This window comes from Tachysurus vachellii, chromosome 17, assembly GCF_030014155.1.
Source record: "Tachysurus vachellii isolate PV-2020 chromosome 17, HZAU_Pvac_v1, whole genome shotgun sequence".
NCBI classification, from domain to species: domain Eukaryota; kingdom Metazoa; phylum Chordata; class Actinopteri; order Siluriformes; family Bagridae; genus Tachysurus; species Tachysurus vachellii.
Window position 1 is genome coordinate 5,967,597 of NC_083476.1, and position 12,019 is coordinate 5,979,615.

Here is a 12,019-nt window from a genome sequence, read left to right on the forward strand (position 1 = left end):
AAAAATGCTATTTACTGTTTCAGTAATTTATTTGACATAAACTTGGTTAGTGAGACCATTTTGAGAGTTCCAGGATGAGATCATGAATAATAATGGACCACTTTAATTGAACCTTGGTGTTTACCAAACCTGACATGTGGAAGATTCTGGAAAGGTTTACAGCTTTCTAATCAAACATGTCTGACAGCAATTATGAATGTATTCCAAAAGTGAATGGAATTTTAGTTTCAGTTTCCTCACAATGTGTGAGGAATTTAACAACCATAGTAACAAGGAAATAAACTAGGATTATTGTTCTCAGGCAATTTGGAGCCTAAACTACATGAATTAATTCTGGTATTTTTTTTTTACCTGTGCTAAATTACATCATTTACATCATTTGAAACATCACTAAGTGTTATATCAGCACCGGCATCTTCACTTAGCGTTACATATCGTCACAGTATGCATAAAAATATGGGTGGAAAGTAAACTAATTTGTTGGATTAAGAGATGTTACAAGTGAAAATTAACAAAATGAATGAAATTAAACTGTTCCATTGGTCCATAGTCAAAATATTAATTAAAAATGTTTTTCTTAAGGACATTATTTTTCCATCACGGGGGTATTTCACCTAAGTTGGCCTAAATTCTAAATAAATACTTATTTATAAATACTTATATAGGTTTTACTTATATACTAGTGGCTAGTCATCCTATATGCAATGTATTCTTTAATTGTTCTAAAGAGAGAAACGTAGAACACTGCAGCAGCAATGTAAACATAAAAAATTACTAATAAAAAACTTTACAATTTTGTTTATTTCTTAAGTTGCTAGGAGTACCTGGAACTTATGCCAGGAGACTCGGGGCACAAGGCATGGTAAACTCTGGACATATTGCCAGTCTATCACAGGGCAAAATCACACACACACTCAAACTTACACCTTACTATACATGTCTTTGGAATGAATATTTTATTTTTTTATGTAAAATATTTAGTTTTTTTTTTTTTTGGTAATTTAGTTTAAGGTTCAGTCATATCAGGGAATCTGGTATGATGACACAGCCCTAAATGGAATTGCTCTTCACTGCTCTAGACCCATTGGCTCCACCGGTATTGTTGGGGGCTTCACAACTATCAGATCTGCTGTAGGAAGGTAAAAAAAAAAAAAAAAAACACGAAAAAAACAGAAAACAAAAACAAGGTATAAAATATGTACTGAATATTATATACATAGATACAAGACCTACAGGATCTACATAAGATAGAGCATAATTCAATGTGTTCAAAATAGAAAACCATGTCATATGATTTAAATCGTTAAAATGTAAGCTGTGTTATTTATTTCTTAATTTGCAGGTTTTTCACACAACAATCATTATAATAGAAATTCTTCTTCTGCTTCTTCCTCTTCTTCTTCCTCTTCTTCTTCCTATTATTATTATTATTATTATTATTATTATTATTATTATTATTATTATTATTATTATTATTATTATTTATTGTAGTAGTAGTTGTAGTAGTAGTGGTTTTAACTATTAATTGTTTTTTACAGCTGGGGGTATTGGTCATCGCCTATTTGGTGCCCCAGTGGAGTACTGAAAGCTTTCCAGCTGCGAGTAGAGGGTTTTCAGGGATGGCTGGATGATACTACTGCTAACAACATAAGGTAATTAGTAACTCACACAAAAAAACACATTTCCAATATTATTTAAAAATAAGATGTGTAATATAAGATTAACGCTTTTTTAATTATTATTACTTTTTTAATTATAATTTAGTAATTATTAACAAGATCAAAGTTGGGACGTTTTCATAGCTTTGCTTGATGAAGCAATTTGACTTGAAAAGATAACAGGGAATGTTTCTCTAACTTAAAATTCCAGGTTCAAATGCTCCACGGGCTCTGTGTTGGAAGGCCGTGGTATGACCTGGGGTACCTGGGGTTCCTGGAGCTCGCTTTGTGGTGGAACTGGGATCTGCGGCATCCAAACAAAAGTGGAATCGCCTCAGGGCCCAGGAGATGACACCACTCTTAATAATGTCATCTTCAGTTGCTGCTACTAAGGTACGTTTTACCAAATCTGGATCACAAAAGGAACGACATTGCACTTTTATACAGAAAGCGAAAAAGAAAATGGTGTACACTAAAGATGATTTAAACTAAAAAAATACATTTTGATATTTGTTTCTGTCTTACAGCATGAACTGAGAGGACAAGAACATGAATGAAGACAACTACATTTAACAAATAATCTAAATCTCTTTATTTCTCATGAAATCATATATATGAGTGAATTATATGTATAATAATAACTCATCAATCTGTCACTAATTACTGAAATGTACTCACTGATGATTTTATCTTATTTGTTATCCTTTGCCTGTACTTTAATTGAAAATCAGTTTTGAATGAAAAGAAAATATTTTGTTGCTTTATATCTTTCACACAAACTTAAATACAAGAATCAATATAAAAAAAGCTACTGTATTTACTGTTTCATGCATTTTTTTTAGGCTTCCATCTTAGAGTTTTGTCACTTTAAATGTGGATCCAATATCTGTTTCTTCGTATTCTCAATTTTCAATGCTTTCATCAAATAGCTATTGGCACAAGAAGATAATGTAAACAAATACCACAGTAAAAAAATAGAAAGATAAGATTTTGTTGTTTTGACTTTAGTTCCTAGATTAAGTAATACTGTATGTTCAAATAAAACTAAAATAGTTAAATACAAAAAATAACATAATAAAAATATATATATATATCACATTTTTTTATATAAACTTTGTTGGTGAGACCATTTTGAGAGTTCCAGGATGAGATCCTGGATGATGGTAGTGGAGAACACTGTTTATCACAATGGTCCAACATCTCTCAGTTATGTTTAACTGGGTCTCTCATTATCTGCAGTTGAGGTCACAACACTTAGTATTAGGAGTCAAGTGTAAGTAAACTTTTGAACTGGTTCATTTGGGTAAATTCAGTTATTATTTTGTCTTGTGGACTTTATGTAGACATCTGTTATGTGAAATAGATAATTCAGAGCAGAAATAAATAAATAAATAAATAAATAAAAACCCTGAAAATGCTAAGATCCCTCTTATTTCTTTTGAATAAACATTTTTCAGATTCAGCAGGGGGGTGTAAACTTCTCAATTTACCTCAACTGTATCTTCAGATACATGCAGTTCTACCATAAATTCTGCTCATCAGTTTCTTATGATGTTCTTCTGCCATTTCATCAAACCTGTGTGTGAGGAGACAAAAACTAAAAAAATAACTCATCAAACGTGGATCCAATATCTGTTCTTCATATTCTTTTCTTTCAGTGGTTTTGTCAATTAGCTATTAGCACAAGAAGAAAATGTGTACAAACACCACAGAAAAAATAGAAGAAGATAAGAATATGAATATTTAGACTTTCCTTTTTCTTTAATAAAGATGTTCAAATTAAAATAAAATAGTTTTGTACTTTATATCTTTCACATACAGTTAAATACAAGAAATAAACAAAAATGCTATTTACTGTTTCAGTAATTTATTTGACATAAACTTGGTTAGTGAGACCATTTTGAGAGTTCCAGGATGAGATCATGAATAATAATGGACCACTTTAATTGAACCTTGGTGTTTACCAAACCTGACATGTGGAAGATTCTGGAAAGGTTTACAGCTTTCTAATCAAACATGTCTGACAGCAATTATGAATGTATTCCAAAAGTGAATGGAATTTTAGTTTCAGTTTCCTCACAATGTGTGAGGAATTTAACAACCATAGTAACAAGGAAATAAACTAGGATTATTGTTCTCAGGCAATTTGGAGCCTAAACTACATGAATTAATTCTGGTATTTTTTTTTTACCTGTGCTAAATTACATCATTTACATCATTTGAAACATCACTAAGTGTTATATCAGCACCGGCATCTTCACTTAGCGTTACATATCGTCACAGTATGCATAAAAATATGGGTGGAAAGTAAACTAATTTGTTGGATTAAGAGATGTTACAAGTGAAAATTAACAAAATGAATGAAATTAAACTGTTCCATTGGTCCATAGTCAAAATATTAATTAAAAATGTTTTTCTTAAGGACATTATTTTTCCATTACGGGGGTATTTCACCTAAGTTGGCCTAAATTCTAAATAAATACTTATTTATAAATACTTATATAGGTTTTACTTATATACTAGTGGCTAGTCATCCTATATGCAATGTATTCTTTAATTGTTCTAAAGAGAGAAACGTAGAACACTGCAGCAGCAATGTAAACATAAAAAATTACTAATAAAAAACTTTACAATTTTGTTTATTTCTTAAGTTGCTAGGAGTACCTGGAACTTATGCCAGGAGACTCGGGGCACAAGGCATGGTAAACTCTGGACATATTGCCAGTCTATCACAGGGCAAAATCACACACACACTCAAACTTACACCTTACTATACATGTCTTTGGAATGAATATTTTATTTTTTTATGTAAAATATTTAGGTTTTTTTTTTTTTGGTAATTTAGTTTAAGGTTCAGTCATATCAGGGAATCTGGTATGATGACACAGCCCTAAATGGAATTGCTCTTCACTGCTCTAGACCCATTGGCTCCACCGGTATTGTTGGGGGCTTCACAACTATCAGATCTGCTGTAGGAAGGTAAAAAAAAAAAAAAAAAACACGAAAAAAACAGAAAACAAAAACAAGGTATAAAATAGGTACTGAATATTATATACATAGATACAAGACCTACAGGATCTACATAAGATAGAGCATAATTCAATGTGTTCAAAATAGAAAACCATGTCATATGATTTAAATCGTTAAAATGTAAGCTGTGTTATTTATTTCTTAATTTGCAGGTTTTTCACACAACAATCATTATAATAGAAATTCTTCTTCTGCTTCTTCCTCTTCTTCTTCCTCTTCTTCTTCCTATTATTATTATTATTATTATTATTATTATTATTATTATTATTATTATTATTATTATTATTATTTATTGTAGTAGTAGTTGTAGTAGTAGTGGTTTTAACTATTAATTGTTTTTTACAGCTGGGGGTATTGGTCATCGCCTATTTGGTGCCCCAGTGGAGTACTGAAAGCTTTCCAGCTGCGAGTAGAGGGTTTTCAGGGATGGCTGGATGATACTACTGCTAACAACATAAGGTAATTAGTAACTCACACAAAAAAAAACACATTTCCAATATTATTTAAAAATAAGATGTGTAATATAAGATTAACACTTTTTTAATTATTATTACTTTTTTAATTATAATTTAGTAATTATTAACAAGATATGATCAAAGTTGGGACGTTTTCATAACTTTGCTTGATGAAGCAATTTGACTTGAAAAGATAACAGGGAATGTTTCTCTAACTTAAAATTCCAGGTTCAAATGCTCCACGGGCTCTGTGTTGGAAGGCCGTGGTATGACCTGGGGTACCTGGGGTTCCTGGAGCTCGCTTTGTGGTGGAACTGGGATTTGCGGCATCCAAACAAAAGTGGAATCGCCTCAGGGCATATGGGATGACACCACTCTTAATAATGTCATCTTCAGTTGCTGCTACTAAGGTACGTTTTACCAAATCTGGATCACAAAAGGAACGACATTGCACTTTTATACAGAAAGCGAAAAAGAAAATGGTGTACACTAAAGATGATTTAAACACTAAACAACTAAAAAAATACATTTTGATATTTGTTTCTGTCTTACAGCATGAACTGAGAGGACAAGAACATGAATGAAGACAACTACATTTAACAAATAATCTAAATCTCTTTATTTGTCATGAAATCATATATATGAGTGAATTATATGTATAATAATAACTCATCAATCTGTCACTAATTACTGAAATGTACTCACTGATGATTTTATCTTATTTGTTATCCTTTGCCTGTACTTTAATTGAAAATCAGTTTTGAATGAAAAGAAAATATTTTGTTGCTTTATATCTTTCACACAAACTTAAATACAAGAATCAATATAAAAAAAGCTACTGTATTTACTGTTTCATGCATTTTTTTTAGGCTTCCATCTTAGAGTTTTGTCACTTTAAATGTGGATCCAATATCTGTTTCTTCGTATTCTCAATTTTCAATGCTTTCATCAAATAGCTATTGGCACAAGAAGATAATGTAAACAAATACCACAGTAAAAAAATAGAAAGATAAGATTTTGTTGTTTTGACTTTAGTTCCTAGATTAAGTAATACTGTATGTTCAAATAAAACTAAAATAGTTAAATACAAAAAATAACATAATAAATATATATATATATATATATATATATATATATATATATATATATATATATATATATATATATATATATATATTTTCCACATTTTTTTATATAAACTTTGTTGGTGAGACCATTTTGAGAGTTCCAGGATGAGATCCTGGATGATGGTAGTGGAGAACACTGTTTATCACAATGGTCCAACATCTCTCAGTTATGTTTAACTGGGTCTCTCATTATCTGCAGTTGAGGTCACAACACTTAGTATTAGGAGTCAAGTGTAAGTAAACTTTTGAACTGGTTCATTTGGGTAAATTCAGTTATTATTTTGTCTTGTGGACTTTATGTAGACATCTGTTATGTGAAATAGATAATTCAGAGCAGAAATAAATAAATAAATAAATAAATAAATAAATAAATAAATAAATAAATGAATGAATAAATAAATAAATAAATAAAAACCCTGAAAATGCTAAGATCCCTCTTATTTCTTTTGAATAAACATTTTTCAGATTCAGCAGGGGGGTGTAAACTTCTCAATTTACCTCAACTGTATCTTCAGATACATGCAGATGCTACCATAAATTCTGCTCATCAGTTTCTTATGATGTTCTTCTGCCATTTCATCAAACCTGTGTGTGAGAAGACAAAAACTAAAAAAATAACTCCTCAAACGTGGATCTAATATCTGTTCTTCATATTCTTTTCTTTCAGTGGTTTTGTCAATTAGCTATTAGCACAAGAAGAAAATGTGTACAAACACCACAGAAAAAATAGAAGAAGATAAGAATATGAATATTTAGACTTTCCTTTTTCTTTAATAAAGATGTTCAAATTAAAATAAAATAGTTTTGTACTTTATATCTTTCACATACAGTTAAATACAAGAAATAAACAAAAATGCTATTTACTGTTTCAGTAATTTATTTAACATAATCTTGGTTGGTGAGACCATTTTGAGAGTTCCAGGATGAGATCATGAATAATAATGGACCACTTTAATTGAACCTTGGTGTTTACCAAACCTGACATGTGGAAGATTCTGGAAAGGTCTACAGCTTTCTAATCAAACATGTCTGACAGCAATTATGAATGTATTCCAAAAGTGAATGGAATTTTAGTTTCATGTGTGAGGAATTTAACAACCATAGTAACAAGGAAATAAACTAGGATTATTGTTCTCAGGCAATTTGGAGCCTAAACTACATGAATTAATTCTGGTATTTTTTTTTTTTACCTGTGCTAAATTACATCATTTACATCATTTGAAACATCACTGTGTGTTATATCAGCACTGGCATCTTCAGTTAGCGTTTCATATCTTCACAGTATGCATAAAAATATGGGTGGAAAGTAGATTAATTTGTTGTATTAAGGGATGTTACAAGTGAAAATTAACAAAATGAATGAAATGAAACTTTTCCATTGGTCCATAGTCAAAATATTAATTAAAAATATTTTTTGTAAGAACATTATTTTTCCATTACAGGGGGATTTCATGTAAGCTGGCCTAAATTCTAAATAAATACTTGGTTTTTACTTATATACAGTACTAGTGACTAGTCATTCTATATCCAATGTATTCTTTAATTGTTCTAAAGAGAGAAACGTAGAACACTGGAGCAGAAATGTAAAAATAAAAAATTACTAATAAAAACTTTAATATGTTGTTTATTTTTTACGTTGCTTCGGGTACCTGGAACTTATGCCATGACACTCGGGGCACAAGGTAGGGTAAACTCTGGACATGTTGCCAGTCTATCACAGGGCAAAATTACACACACACACACACAGACACACACTCAAACTTACACCTTTCACGTCTTTGGATTGAATATTTAATGTTTTTATTTAGTTTTTTTTTTTTTATTTGGTAATTTCGTTTTCAGAAAATTGAATTGGATCCCTGCCACAAAATACCATACAATGTACAATATAACAAAAAAGCTGCAAAATCTAACTAAATCTTATACATCACTGTTTATTATCTGAACAACAAGGAAATTCTTACCAAGGAAACTTAACTTTTACTTTTATTTCATCTGTTCATCTCAAACATCATAACAATGTTACAGAACCTGAGCTGGAAAAAAAGCTGTTTGTCATGTTTGTTATCCTTTCTGGTAAATCTTTCTTGTATTATATAAATATTAAATACAGTATATACAGGATTGTTAAATAATATTGTCAAAAAGAAATAATAATATATCCATCTCACGTATTGAATGAAAATATGTTGAATATGATTGTGTACTTATGTAATTATTTAATAATAATAATAATAATAATAATAATAATAATAATAATAATAATAATAATAATAATGCTTATCATGGAGTGCATCTCTGTTTCTTTCATAAGATCAGGACAAAACTTTCACATATTTTAATTTTCAGTACATTCCAAACTAAATAATTCACTAAATTGTTGTATGGGGTCAGAACTGAAATACATGTCGTGTTATGTAAGCAAGCAGTAATCAGGATTTTAAGGCTTACAGAATACAGTACAGTTAAGTCTGTGTGCTGGCAACCAACACATGCTGCATCTGTAACTAATAAACATAATTAACTGGAATCATGACACACACAAGGGGGGCACGGTGGCTTAGTGGTTAGCACGTTCACCTTACACGTCCAGGGTTGGGGGTTCAATTCCCGCCTCCGCCTTGTGAGTGTGGAGTTTGCATGTTCTCCCTGTGCTTTGGGGGTCCAAAGACATGCATGGTAGGTTGATTGGCATCTCTGGAAAATTGTCTGTATTGTGTGAGTGAATGAGAGAGTGTGTGTGTGCCCTGCGATCGGTTGGCACTCCGTCCAGGGTGTATCCTGCCTTGATGCCAGATGACACCTGAGATAGGCACAGGCATCCCGTGACCCGAGGTAGTTTGGATAAACAGTAGAAAATGAATGACACACACACATTTTTGCAAAACTTAAATCCATATTTATTTATAGTGAAACAAACTATTGGATGCCAGTCCTTCACAGGGCACCATGTACACACTTATACAGACACTCTTTCACACCTAAATTATAGTTTTTTATTGGCATTCTATTCAACTTAAACCAATTAACCTTTTGTGGGCTGTCTTCAAACTTGGATTAATGCCAAATATTTGAGTGGGGAAAAAATATGATAATCACAGTCTATGCTGATGTCATTCTTTGCACTGATTGGCTAGGTAGAGTATAAAATCAAGCATCTGCTGTCAGCATGAGCACTTTTGCAGGGAGAATCATTCTGATTACCTGATAACAGTTTCACTTTAGTTTCAGCTGTATCCAAAATAATGTATCTCGTTCTTGTTTTGCCTCTGCTCATGCTTTCCTTCGGGGAGTGTGCAAGTGTCAACGATACACAAAGCAGAATTATCGGGCCGTTTCCCAGTTCGATCTCTGTGCTGAACGGACAGATCTGGGGAGCATGGGGAATTTCAGAGAGGTGTCCTACAGGCACCTATGCTACAGGCTTTAGCCTCAAGGTAAGTACAGCTTTTTTGTGGTATAAGTAAAATGATCTATATTTGTAAGAAATAATTGTGAAATAAATGATGAAGTCAGAGTCACAATGTATTAAACCATACAGTATATTTAAAGCAAAGAGTAGCTGAATTTTTCCAGTGGACCACAAACTGTAACAATAACTATTTGTTGTGTAGTTTGGGTAAAAGGCACAGTTTAATCAACATATGATTTTAATCTTCAAAATACTTTTTTGTTTATTTCTTTCCTTGTTTGTTTTTAAGGTTGAGTCATATCAGGGAATCTGGTATGATGACACAGCCCTAAATGGAATTGCTCTTCACTGCTCTAGACCCATTGGCTCCAACGGTATTGTTGGGAGCTACACAACTATCAGATCTGCTGTAGGAAGGTAAAAAAAAACAACAACAAAAAAAAAAAACGAATAAAACAGAAAACAAAAACAAGGTATAAAATATGTACTGAGTATTATATACATAGATACAAGACCTACAGGATCTACATAAGATAGAGCATAATTCAATGTGTTCAAAATAGAAAACCATGTCATATGATTTAAATCGTTAAAATGTAAGCTGTGTTATTTATTTCTTAATTTGCAGGTTTTTCACACAACAATCATTAAAATAGAAATTCTTCTTCTGCTTCTTCCTCTTCTTCTTCCTATTATTATTATTATTATTATTATTATTATTATTATTATTGTTATTATTTATTGTAGTAGTAGTTGTAGTAGTAGTGGTTTTAACTATTAATTGTTTTTTATAGCTGGGGGTATTGGTCATCGCCTATTTGGTGCCCCAGTGGAGTACTGAAAGCTTTCCAGCTGCGAGTAGAGGGTTTTCAGGGATGGCTGGATGATACTACTGCTAACAACATAAGGTAATTAGTAACTCACACAAAAAAAAACCACATTTCCAATATTATTTAAAAATAAGATGTGTAATATAAGATTAACGCTTTTTAAATTATTATTACTTTTTTAATTATAATTTAGTAATTATTAACAAGATATGATCAAAGTTGGGACGTTTTCATAACTTTGCTTGATGAAGCAATTTGACTTGAAAAGATAACAGGGAATGTTTCTCTAACTTAAAATTCCAGGTTCAAATGCTCCACGGGCTCTGTGTTGGAAGGCCGTGGTATGAGCTGGGGTACCTGGGGTTCCTGGAGCTCGCTTTGTGGTGGAACTGGGATTTGTGGCATCCAAACAAGAGTGGAATCGCCTCAGGGCATATGGGATGACACCACTCTTAATAATGTCATCTTCAGTTGCTGCTACTAAGGTACGTTTTACCAAATCTGGATCACAAAAGGAACGACATTGCACTTTTATACAGAAAGCGAAAAAAAGCAAATGGTGTACACTAAAGATGATTTAAACACTAAACAACTAAAAAAATACATTTTGATATTTGTTTCTGTCTTACAGCAAGAATTGTCATCACAATAACATGAATGAAGACAACTACATTTAACAAATAATCTAAATCTCTTTATTTCTCATGAAATCATATATCTGAGTGAATTATATGTATAATAATAACTCATCAATCTGTCACTAATTACAGAAATGTACTCACTGATGATTTTGTCTTAATTGTTATCCTTTGCCTGTACTTTAATTGAAAATCAGTTTTGAATTACTTAATGAAATAAAATAAACAACAGCTCAATTTCTGTGAGTTCTTGAAGTCTTTATTTGAAACATTTATTGCTCTTAAACTAGAGCTTAACAACTTAAGTAATATTTTCAAATATATGTGGTAAGATTTTTTAAAATATACTTTTCTTGTAATGATTTAAAAATCTAGATAAAAAAATGGACTAATTTAATTTAAATCTTTAATTACAAAATGCAGTAATGAACAAATTTGTCAATTTTTTGAATTTCATATTTTCAAAAGTTTTGACAGCTTTAGAGCTACCAATTTTCTACCTTTAATATCTTAATATCCAATATCTGTTTCTTCATATTCTTGTCAGGGATCAGCGCGGACCTTTGGACACGTGCGAATGTTTTTATTATTGTCACGTGTCTGCCACGCCTTCGTCTGCTCCTCCCTGTCTCCTCACCTGTTTCCCATCCTGTGATTGACTGTGTGTGTGTATTTATGTGAGCCGCGTTGCCGATGGCAGGGCGGATTCATTAGTGTATTTAAGTTAGATTAAGTTACGTTAGTTCCCCGTGGCGTGTGGATGTCTGTTTGTTTCCCTTGTGTATTAAACCCCATTCATTTGAAGCTATCCTGCCGACGGGTCTGTCTACTTTCCACAGGATCCGGGGGCCTGACAATTATTTTCTTTC

At 31.7% G+C, this 12,019-nt stretch overlaps 3 protein-coding genes across 3 annotated transcripts; all 3 read left to right on the forward strand.

The window, feature by feature from the left end:
- Positions 1 to 492: 492 nt before the first annotated feature.
- LOC132860368 (vitelline membrane outer layer protein 1 homolog) lies at positions 493 to 2,459 on the forward strand. The gene is made up of 6 exons (XM_060891556.1): positions 493 to 501; positions 812 to 862; positions 1,006 to 1,139; positions 1,539 to 1,652; positions 1,870 to 2,051; positions 2,186 to 2,459. The coding sequence occupies exons 1-5, from the start codon at positions 493 to 495 to the stop codon at positions 2,048 to 2,050; spliced, it is 489 nt and encodes a 162-aa protein (XP_060747539.1). The 3' UTR covers position 2,051; positions 2,186 to 2,459.
- A 1,531-nt stretch (positions 2,460 to 3,990) lies between these two features.
- On the forward strand, positions 3,991 to 5,789 carry LOC132860370 (vitelline membrane outer layer protein 1 homolog). The gene is made up of 6 exons (XM_060891558.1): positions 3,991 to 3,999; positions 4,310 to 4,360; positions 4,504 to 4,637; positions 5,034 to 5,147; positions 5,372 to 5,553; positions 5,698 to 5,789. Exons 1-5 carry the CDS (start codon positions 3,991 to 3,993, stop codon positions 5,550 to 5,552), a joined length of 489 nt encoding a protein of 162 aa, XP_060747541.1. The 3' UTR covers position 5,553; positions 5,698 to 5,789.
- A 3,671-nt stretch (positions 5,790 to 9,460) lies between these two features.
- Positions 9,461 to 11,391, forward strand: LOC132860016 (vitelline membrane outer layer protein 1-like). Its single transcript, XM_060891047.1, has 5 exons — positions 9,461 to 9,707; positions 9,972 to 10,099; positions 10,477 to 10,590; positions 10,816 to 10,997; positions 11,144 to 11,391. Exons 1-4 carry the CDS (start codon positions 9,516 to 9,518, stop codon positions 10,994 to 10,996), a joined length of 615 nt encoding a protein of 204 aa, XP_060747030.1. The 5' UTR covers positions 9,461 to 9,515; the 3' UTR covers position 10,997; positions 11,144 to 11,391.
- The last annotated feature ends 628 nt before the right edge of the window (positions 11,392 to 12,019 follow it).